An 11,338-nucleotide genomic window follows, 5' to 3' on the forward strand; every position below is an offset into this window, starting at 1 on the left:
GAGAAAGAGCAATTAAGGGGATCATTTTATAAACTATATAAATGTCTAACCAATGTACTGTATACTTGAAACAAATTTAAACAAACAAGTAAATAAATAAACAAACATACATAAATAAATAAAAAGAATGCTCTGGGCTGGAGACCTGCTTTTGAGTTCCACCTATCACTAGTTCACTATATGACTTAGAAACATTACTTAATATCCATTAGCCTTGATTTCTTCATTTGTAAAGGTCAGACTATCAACCATCCATGATATTTAGCACAATGCCTGGCACATTGCAAATAATTCCTTGACAAAGCTGGCTATTAAGAAATCAACACCAGCATTATTATTCATTAAATGGTGATGTGCTGCCATTGCATACATGGCTATCACACTGCCAAAAAAAAGGTTGAAAGGAATTATCAATATAAGGCATATAATTACACCAAGGCATATAAAAGGGAAAAGATATCAGGATATGAATAAGGAATGTAAAAGATTAACATAGTTCCTCCAAAGGATAACTAACTATAAATTGTATGATGGATAATGGAGGGTAGTCTTGGGAGCTGCATGTTCAGATTGGATGAATCTCCTACTCTCCTTATGCTAGTTTAGAAGACTCCTCCTAGGAAATAAGATCCATCTGTAAAACCAAGTAAATTAGTATTTGCTGACCATTCGCTCTGTGCCTAAGACTGCAATAAATATGAGTAATTAAAAAAAAAATAAGGATAAGATATAATCTCTACCTCAAAAACCCTACAATCTAAAATAAAATATAAAATTCTACAATGTAGACTGTAAGTGCACTAAGTGCCCATAGAAGGGAAAGAACTAATAGGTTAGAGTCCTTGGTGAAAAATGCATGGAAGTAGGGTTGGAGTGGGGTGGCTGAAGGGGGCAGAACTTGAGGCAGGTAAAGGATATTTGAAAGAAAAAAGGATTGGGAGTTGGGGGCATTCCAAGGATGCCACTCCAGAGGTATTTTGGTAACGGGAACATCTAAAATCTATTCAACTATTATTGAATGCCTACTATAGGTCTGGTAATGTGTTAGATGCTGAGGTACAGAAAAGGATTAGCTCTTTTCTTAAAGAGCTCAAAGTGTCCTGATGGGACACTAGAAGAGAGAAACAAACAAAAAAAATCAGTTGTGACAAATGCTATAATAAAAGGATGGTCATTCCAAGAGGTAGTTTTGCAGCACTGGGACAGCGGGAGCTGGACAGGACTTTCATGTAGCAAGGTAGGGTCTTCTGTGTGAATGACTTGCCAGAGCTTAGAGCCTATTTGTCGCTGGTATCTAAGACATAGTTAACGCCTGAGCCGAGGCCTTAAGGGTTAAGTAGGGACTGGGGAGGGGAAGGCAACCTCGGCAGAACAGCAAAAAACAATGGCACAGCGGCTTAAAGGCCCAACGCAGTTTAGGGACGTTATGAAGCTTCCCGGTCCTCCTTCCCACCCCTCCACCTAGGGTTGCGTAAATTCGAATTTAGATATACAACTAATAATTTCAAAGTACGTATAACTATGTCCCAAATATTGCACGGAACGTTTACACTCTGGGCTCCCTTAAACTCATTCCAGTCGGCCCTGGGGCCTACAACTCCCCAGGATTACCCGCGAGCGGTGAGTAAAGCATGAGAGACTATCAAAGGTTTAGTTTTCCTTCACTTCTACATTTTTCACGCTTTGGTCTGCTTCCCAGCCCTGAGGGATATAACTCGAAGCTCCCTGCGTTCAGGGCTCTGGCTCCACTGACTGAAGTTGGGGCGGGAGAATGAAGGGTTCATTCACACGGGAAAATCTCTCCTCCCTCGGTAAAACGCCAGTCATTGCGGCACTTCCAGAAAACGACCGGAAATTCGCCCCTTCGGAGGCGGAGCGAAAGCGAGACAGCCAATACAGAGGAATGTAATTTTCTGGCTCGGGTGATTGAGAACCCACTGTGGAGCCCGCGACCGGAAGCAGTGCGGGGGCGGGACTTCATGCCGGAAGTGCTTGTAGGCTGTTGTTTCTGTTGGCAGCGTGGCTGGTGGGAGATGCCCCGTCCACCTGAGGCTCGGAAACGGAGTGAAAGTTTGCGTTTCGAAGGCAGTTTGGTGCTGGGGCGTTGCGGCTGCCTCGCAGCCAGATCATGGGCTCGACCAAGCACTGGGGAGAATGGTTCTTGAGCCTGCGGGTGCCCCCCGCCGGGGTATTTGGTGTGGCCTTTCTTGCCCGAGTCGCCTTGGTCTTCTATGGGGTCTTCCAGGACCGGACTCTTCTCGTGAGGTACACAGACATCGACTATCAAGTCTTCACGGACGCCGCGCGTTTCGTCACCGAGGGGCGCTCCCCTTATCTCAGGGCGACCTATCGTTACACTCCACTGTTGGCGTGGCTACTCACTCCTAACATCTACCTCAGTGAACTCTTTGGAAAGTTTCTCTTCATCAGCTGCGACCTCTTCACCGCTTTTCTCTTATACCGTCTGCTGCTTCTTAAGGAGCTGGGTCGACGCCAGGCTTGCGGTTACTGTGTCTTTTGGCTTCTTAACCCCCTCCCTATGGCGGTATCCAGCCGAGGCAATGCGGACTCGATCGTCGCCTCCCTGGTGCTTATGGCCCTGTACCTAATAGAAAAAAGACTCGTCGCGTGTGCCGCTGTATTCTACGGTTTCGCAGTGCATATGAAGATGTATCCAGTGACCTATATCCTTCCCATAGCTCTCCACTTGCTTCCGGAACGCGACAATGACGAAAGCCTCTGTCGATCCCGGTATTGCTTCCAGGCTCGTTTTTACGAATTCCTGAAGAGGCTGTGTAATCGGGCTGTGCTGCTCTTTGTAGCAGTTGCTGGACTCACATTTTTTGCCCTGAGTTTCGGTTTTTACCATAAATATGGTTGGGAATTTCTAGAGCACACTTACCTTTATCACTTGACTAGGCGGGATATCCGTCACAACTTTTCTCCATACTTCTACATGCTGTATTTGACCGCAGAGAGCAAGTGGAGTTTTTCCCTGGGAATTGCTGCATTCCTACCACAGTTCATCTTGCTTTCAGCTGTGTCTTTCGCCTATTATAGAGACCTTGTCTTTTGTTGTTTTCTTCATACCTCCATTTTTGTGACTTTTAACAAAGTTTGCACGTCCCAGTACTTTCTTTGGTACCTCTGCCTACTGCCCATTGTGATGCCACGAGTGAGAATGCCTTGGAAAAGAGCTGTAGTTCTCCTGATGTTGTGGTTTATAGGGCAGGCCTTATGGCTGGCTCCTGCATATGTTCTTGAGTTTCAAGGAAAGAATACCTTTCTGTTTATCTGGTTAGCTGGTTTGTTCTTCCTTCTTATCAACTGTTCCATCCTAATTCAAATTATTTCCCATTACAAGGAGGAACCCCTGACAGAGAGACTCAAATATGACTAATATATATACTCCAGTTCTTCTGCCACTTCTATTACATTCTGATTGTTCTTAATGGACCAGAAGAATGCTTGGAAAAAATTTTATTTAACTTCTGACGAAAATTAAAATGAGTATTTGCCTCACAAAGAGGACTTAATAATTGAGGTCCATCCTTTAGGAAATTTTAGGACCCATTTATCTGGGAATGGTGGGAAGTAAAGCTTACTTGTTTGAAAGTGGAAGAGCTGATGAAGCTGTCAGATGCTAAAAGGTTTTTGTAGGAAAATACAGCAATATAGTCAGAGACATAAGGTCTAAGCCAGTATTTGTTCCATTTATGGTATGCTACTGTCTGAAGCTCTTATCTTTTTAAAGTTTTCCTGATAGCTATGAAGACGCAAAATATTCCTAAAGTACAGCTTTTAGATATAAAGTGTTAAATAATACTACTGTGCTTAGGTTGAGAAAGTTAATTCTGTATTAAAAGCGGAGGCATAGATAAAGAATCCAAAGAATTTAAATTGTAATCATGTTTCATGTATTTGCTTTATAATTTAGTTCTTCAGCACTTAGTCCCAGTGGAATTAGACTAACATTTGGTTTTATAAAAAGATTAAATTCATCCATCTTTAAACTTGAGTTATTAGATATTTTAAAATAGCGTCTCGCTTTTGATATTTGAGGTCCACAAACGATTAGGACATTTTCATGTTATACCCCATTGTTTTTAATTTTCTGGTTGTTAAAAAAATATTTTTCATCTTGAATTTAAGCCCATCAGGTGTTACTTGTGTTGTAAAAGTGAATGTTAGCAGATTTTAGGTGATAAAAAAATCAAATTGTTAGGCATTTCACAGCTTAAAATTACCCCACTTAAAAAATTTCATGGTAGAAATGAAGACTTATTTGGGAGGCCCCTGGAAAACATGAGGCATCCTAAGTATGCATTAGTCTTCTAGACCAGGAAATTGAGGGAGAGATTGTGGAAATAAGGCTTTGCAGATTCATTTCCCTTATTACTATAATATTTCTGGGAAAAAGTGCTTTCAACCAAACAACCTAAAAAAATTTTTAAAATCTTGCCCATTAGATTGGGGACTCCCTAACTCTAAACTGTAATAGCAATATGTGAGTTTGATTTTATGGTTGTGATTTTTAAAGTTGAGTAATTTAATAACATTGTTCTTTCACAGTGAAAAACCAAACCGAAACAAAAAAAACTCCAGAGAAGTATGTTTCACGTTGGGTAAGACCTACAAAAGCCTTTGAGAACAAGATGTCTGTAGGCTGGTCATAATTAAGAATGCTGTTACTGACACCATTTAGATGGATATCTTTGAGACCTGCCATTAGAAGGGAAGAATGGGTGGCTTTGCATGGGTTGCTGTTTGGGTGAAAATGGCAGAGAATTAATTGTTGAGTACAGTAGTGACCTTTCTTCTAACATCTAGTCTCATATTCCACATTAGGTTTTATCTTGAGGGCTCTTTGTATATGACTTCACTAATTGCCTTCCAGCCATGGAATTCTTACCTTTTTTTTTTTTCATAATAACGAAAAAATTTTGGGAGCAGAACTGGTGGGGCAAAGGATGGGAAACAGAAGTAGAATTCCAATTTCTCAATATAATTGTCTTTTTGATATTCCCAACTTTTAAAAAATAGTTATAAGTTTATTTACTTATTCATTTACTTATTTTTTTACTTTAACATTTTTTGTTGTGGCTCACTCTTCATACTTGCATTGAAATTGCCAAATAATATTTCATCACATAGATGTTTACCTTGTAAATGCATCATTCTTCCACTCATCATTAAGATTGATTCTAATTTTTAATATTCTAAATAAGATTTAAAAATTTTCCATGTTTTAGATCATTCCCTTAAACATTCTTAAAAGTCAATTGAGTTTTGTTGGGGTCTCTGGAGGGAATTTCAACTCCAGATCCTGCCTTGAAGGAAATTCTCTACCAAAAAACTGCAGGCATTTCTTAAAAGATGCAGAGTATTTTGCAAAAAGTTTAGTAAATTAACTCAAATTATTTTCTTTGGTCTCAAGTTTGTTTGTTTGTTTTTTTTGGTTTTCTAGTTTTATAAAATCTCTTCATTTGCTATTTTTTTTTGTTTATTGGTTCTTTAATCACACCTTAAAATTGTATAGCACTTTGACTTATTTCCTACATAATTCTTTTTGTTCTTATACCACACCTTAAGATCAATATACCCATTTACAGATAAGCATTAATTATTAACATGAGGATTGGTTCTCAAGATAGTCTGTGTTCTAAACAGAGGGGACTACATAACTTACTTTCTTCTGTAGTTGCCTTAAGGTTTTCCAAATGTGGTCCCTAAATATCCCTAAATAAATTCCCTGGATTAGGGCCATTGTAAAGGCTAATATATCCCCTACCTCCACACAAAAGAATCTCTTTCTTAAAACCATAGATTTTAGTTACTGACTTCTTACCATCTGTCTGAATGACTCTGTAAGTGACATAGTTTCAAAAGTTTTGTGGGACTTGAAGTTAACTGACTTATGGCTTAATATAGAATATATTTCCTCAGCTGTTTCTGCACTACCACTCCCACCTCAAACAATCTGTACCATGAGTGGAAAAGGAAAAGATGAAAAATTTCACAGGGGATAGTCCCTAAATGCAACCTCTTTCCCCCCAATACTTTATTATCAACACTTTTAAACATTACCCATCTGCCTTCCATCTAAGTTCATATTTGCTTTGTTTATATTATTTTGTTTATATAATTTTTTTCTGAACCATGGGAAGTTGCACACATCACTGAACTTCACCACAAAATACTTGAGTGTGCATCTCCTAGAAATATTGTCTTAAAAATCTATAATGTTATTGAATACAATTTAACATCCTGTCCATTTTCAAATTCTCCAATTTCGTGTTTAATCTTAAAGAACAGATAGATACTCTTGGATCTTAAAGATACCCTAAAAGATACCATGATAGATAATCCATAATTAAGAAGTTTGGATCTTTTCCTGGTCTTTAAAACAGACAAAAGGGATTTACTTCCCATCAAGTTGAACAAATAATTTTTTTGTGTAAGTCTGCCTCCTAAGAAAACATAGGGTAGTAATCATCCCTAAGAAGTTTTCCAGATAAAAGACTGTATGTGTTTGGATTCCTAATGTCCACCCCCTGCCAAAAAAAACAAAAACAAAAAAACACCTGATTAGCTGATTTTACATCTTGATGATGGTAAGTTCTGGCTTTTCATGATTAACTGATTTGGAGTACCTATTCTGCGTTATGTGGTTTCATGCAATTTTCACAGCACCACCTTAGAGATGGTATTCACCTTCTACATTTTATAGATGAACAAAGAAGCTCAAAGATTAAATGACTTACTGATAAGTGACAGAGCTAGAATTTGAAGTGAGTTTCCCTGACTAAATGTCATACCCTTTCCACTGTATTATGTTTTGGATTTTTCCAAAGTGTCCAGACCCTACAGATGAAGATTGCTATTGGAATATAAATGGAATTCAACACTAATAAATGTTTTGCCAACCAATATGTTCCTCCTAATCTTTTAGATAGGCAGTTCTCTTGCAGTTGTGCAAACGTTTCTTTCATTCCCAAACTTTCTCTTCAGTAATTCCAGAACTTCGATAACCGGCTCCCACATCGAAACTCTCACTAAATTGTATAATTTCTTTGTTGCTGCTTCCATAGCCTGGTCTAAGAAGTTGATTTGCTAAACCACACGGTAGCCCAACTATTTGTAAATCAAACTATAGAAATATTGTGGCCATTTTAGTATGTAAATGATCATTGCTAAATTTCTCCTGCTGTCAGTGTACATTTTGCAGTGTGTATCTATGCAGGTCAAATTCATGATTTAGACTGATAGCATAGCATGAGAGCTCTGATTCAGATAGCTTAGGTTCAAACCCCAGTGTGTGACTTTAGGCAAGATTCTTTTTAACTAGATAAATTAGTTTTCATTCTATGAAATAGGGATGATAATATAATCCTCATAGAATTGTTCGTAAGGGTTAAGTGAGTTAATATACCCAAAGAGCTTATGTTGGTACAGAGCAAGCTATTCCGCATCGCCTGCCCAGCTTTTAACATCTGTACACAAGTCATTAAAGCAGGAACTCCTTTTGGAGTTTAGACTTAACTTAAACCTTTCCCCACAAGTCTAATGGATATAGGAAAAGAACCTGGATTTATACTAAATAATTGTTTTAACTATAAACTCTTTCTTCTAATCTTGATCTGGTTCTTTGAAAAGATAGCAGTTTTATATGTAAATATATGTACAGATTTTTCAAATGTCTAGTTCCAGCCTGACAACTTTATATTTGTGTATTCCTGTCATACATTAGCTAACTCTAAACAGTGCAGATTTGGTTCATGACCCTAAATTACATAGCACTTCTCTCCATTGTATTGAGGGGTCATTCAAGGGTTTGTGCTCTGTCAAAGGAAGTACATGCCTACTGCCTGGGTCAGAATTCTCAGAGTAGTACAATCATATATTCAGCACTGAGAACCAGGAGAACCATTCATTTAGTCTAAGCAAGCATTCATGTTCATTATTCTGAACAAAATCCAGACTAAATGAAAATATTTCTAGCTGCCCAGACCCTTTGCTAATTGTTATGACTTGTATAAAAAAAGGAAATGACACTAATAGTGACTTTAAAAATAATTTAGAGTATGAATATTTGAAGCTCAGTTTATGAATATTTGAAGCTCATTTCATTCCATAAGGAAATTTCCAACTTTCTCTGCTTTCCAGTCTTTCAGCAATTATAGATCCAGGACCTGTGCCAGTCTTATAATAGTTGAGTAAGACAAGATCTGTGTTCTTGAGGAGTTAACAATAAAGACAGAAACGTACCTTATTAATGAAATGCTACATGATATAATAAATGATATGATGGCACAACCATTCTGTGATTTATAAAATGGAGAAGTAGAGGATAATACTGTTCCTAGTTTACAGATTAGAAAGTTGAAGCTCAGAAATGCTTGCTTAGACTAAATGAAGCTCAGAAATAAGTGACTTTCCAAGGCCAAACACTTCGTTAATAGCAAGACTAGGTCTAATTCTGTATTTTGCAAGTCCTTAACTCCATATGATGGCAGGTGATTACAGTGAAAAAGTTCACTTATTTACCAAGTGTCATTTATTTAGGAAACTACCTAGCAAAAGGTTGTGTCTTCTAAGTGCCAGGCATTGTTCTAGGCATTGTGGATACAGCTGTGAGTGTGGCACTTTTTCCTCATGGAGCTTACCTTTTCATGGGAGACAAAGGATCAGCAAGTACATGATTGTGATGATTGTCATAAAGAAAAAGTAGGGCAAGCTATGGAAGAAGCAAGTGATGGCAGTGAAGAGAGGAGTAGGTGGTGTTTTAGATAAAGTACTAAGAGAAGGCATCTTGAGGTGACATTTGAACAGAGACCTGAAGTGAAGACATGACATTCATGCAACTATCTGGGGAAAGAATATATCTTGCTGAATGAGTAGCAGTGTAGACACTCTGAGATGGAAATGAGTTAGGCATATTTAAAGTCCAGCAAGAAGGTGAATATAACTGATTGGCGTGAACAAGGAGCAAACAATGTAATTTGCAGTATCCAGTAGAACAACATGAATGCTAGTTGAAAAATACAATCTACATTAGCATTTTTAGTGGCCTATAATACAGTAACTGGGTTCTACCTATTTTTTCCTAACATTTGAGCACAAGTTAATTTGTAAGGAAGATGAAACATATTTAAATAGCTTATATCAGAGCAGGGCCACAAAGTACTTTCATACATTGTTTTGAGATGTGAGGATTTTAAAAAATGCCATTTTACAGATGAGAACCCTAAGGCTCCAAATATATGCAGTTTGCCTAAGAGACAGGACCAGAATCCAGATCTTCAGGAGCCTAACTTACTACTCCTTTCTCTGTACTCCCCTTATTTAAATATGGTGAGAAGACTACCCAGTGGACCCTAGAAGGCAAGAAATTCAGGAAAAAATTGTTCACCAGATCATTTATTCATTCATTTAGTAAACACTTATTAAGAGCCTACTTTGTGCCAGGCACTCTGCTAGGCTGGGAGGATAAGGATAATTATGACAATAGTCCTAGTTTCAAGGAACTTACAATACCTAATAGAGGATACAAATAGAAAGATGATAACTCAATGTGACAATGGCTAGAGTAAAGTACATATGAAGTAGTTGGGAGCACTTCACTAATCCATCAGTTGGACAAGGCTAGCACAGACCTAAGTACACGCTAGTGTTAATTAAACAAGGAAGCCGTTAGACCGAGGTGGTTCTAATGCCTTAGCAGTCTATGTAAGCAAACCAAAACTAAGCCCGTAAATGCCTCAAGATTAAGAAATTAAAACCTGAGAACAACCCAAACATCAACAGCCAAGGTAACTTTCCCAAATAACACAACAGATTAAGCTACAGCCAATCAAATAATTTCCCTGCTTTGCTTCTGCCTTCTCTCTATGCAAGTCTTTCCCTTAGCTCCTGTCAGTGAAGCACTCCTGGATACTTCTAGTTTGACTTCCTCAATTCAAATCAATTTTTGCTCAAACAAACTCTTAAAAAATTTAATATGCCTCACTAGGTACTGAAAATTTTGTTATCTTACCTGTTTTTCTTTAATACTAGTTAAGTTTGGGGTGTGGGGGGCTATTCTTTGAAACTCCCTTGCTGAAAAATCACTTAGTGATTAATTATACTTTTGCTAATCCTTAGCTCACAAGACCTTTTATGAACTGGCTCCACATCTCAAGCTTCATCTTCCACCTCACCCCACTCTACAGTTATACCAAATTATACCACCTCTTTGCCTTTGCATCTGCTGTTCCTTTGGCTAAAACATTCTTCTCATTCCCTCATCTCTCTGACTAGCTCCTGTTCAGTTTAAGAATGACCTTCACAAAACATTCTCTGATTCAGTACCTCTATTATATAGCGCAGATCACATTGTACTGTGTATCCCATTTGTGCGTCTTGCCATCTAGACTGTGAGCTCCCTAAATACAGTGATTATTTCTTATTCAATGATGATATTTTCCTGGGGCTTTCCCAGAAGCAAGCAAGGCCAGACAGGAGTAACAATGTCATTGAGCTGCTGGATGTGCCCCATACTCTCCTAGGTTCGTTGAACTGAGTTGTACTTGAATCAGTCAAGTGAGAGCTGGAGATGGTGGGCTCCTTTGCATGGTTAATGGTGGCGGCTATGAAAAGAACAGGACCAGTTTCTGGGTGCCTGTCATTTCTAAATGCCATCAGTATCCACCAAATTTTCTAAGCTAGAATCTTATAATCACTTCCTATTCCTTCTTCTTCACTGGCTACATTCCTCCCCATCTAATCAGTCACTAAATCCTGTCAGTTCTGCCTTTTAATGTCCGTGGAGCTGACTGGCATCTTGCCATTGTCATTGCAAAGTCTGCAGTTCAGGCCCTCATTATCTGGATTGAATAGCTTCTGACAGGTTGGTTGTCTTGTTTCCTGTCTCTCTCGCCCTTCATTCCACCTCTCATTTATTTTCCCCACTGCTGCCAGAGCATGCTTTCTAAAGCAGATCTGATCCTGTCACCATCCTGATAAAAGCATCCTCGAAGTTTCCGTGACCTGCAAGAAAAAGTCCAAATTTCTTCCTTCCTCCGTCTTGCACTGATTTCTCCTATTCAGCTCACCCTAGACCACTGGATAACAGTTTCCCGAAATTACCAGACTATTAAGCTTTTGCTCATGCTGTTTCTCTGTCTAGTGTGCTTCTGTTTTTCAGATGAGCTGCTACTAATTTTTCAAGACCCAACTCACAGGACCCTTTCTCTATCAGAAGGCATGCAAGGTGAATTTCTGGAAAGAGGTTAACTTTTAAAAAAATTAAAGAAAAATAGGGCCAGAATTGTGTAAGATTTGGTAAATAACCTTTAGT

At 38.5% G+C, this 11,338-nt stretch overlaps 1 protein-coding gene across 1 annotated transcript; it reads left to right on the plus strand.

Moving 5' to 3' along the window:
- The first annotated feature begins 1,912 nt into the window (after nucleotides 1-1,912).
- Nucleotides 1,913-6,930, plus strand: PIGM (phosphatidylinositol glycan anchor biosynthesis class M). Its single transcript, XM_039839987.1, has one exon. It carries the CDS (start codon nucleotides 2,129-2,131, stop codon nucleotides 3,398-3,400), a length of 1,272 nt encoding a protein of 423 aa, XP_039695921.1. The 5' UTR covers nucleotides 1,913-2,128; the 3' UTR covers nucleotides 3,401-6,930.
- Nucleotides 6,931-11,338: the final 4,408 nt, after the last annotated feature.

This window comes from Pteropus medius, unplaced genomic scaffold (genome assembly GCF_902729225.1).
Source record: "Pteropus medius unplaced genomic scaffold, Ma_sr-lr_union100, whole genome shotgun sequence".
Classification (NCBI taxonomy): Eukaryota; Metazoa; Chordata; class Mammalia; order Chiroptera; family Pteropodidae; genus Pteropus; species Pteropus medius.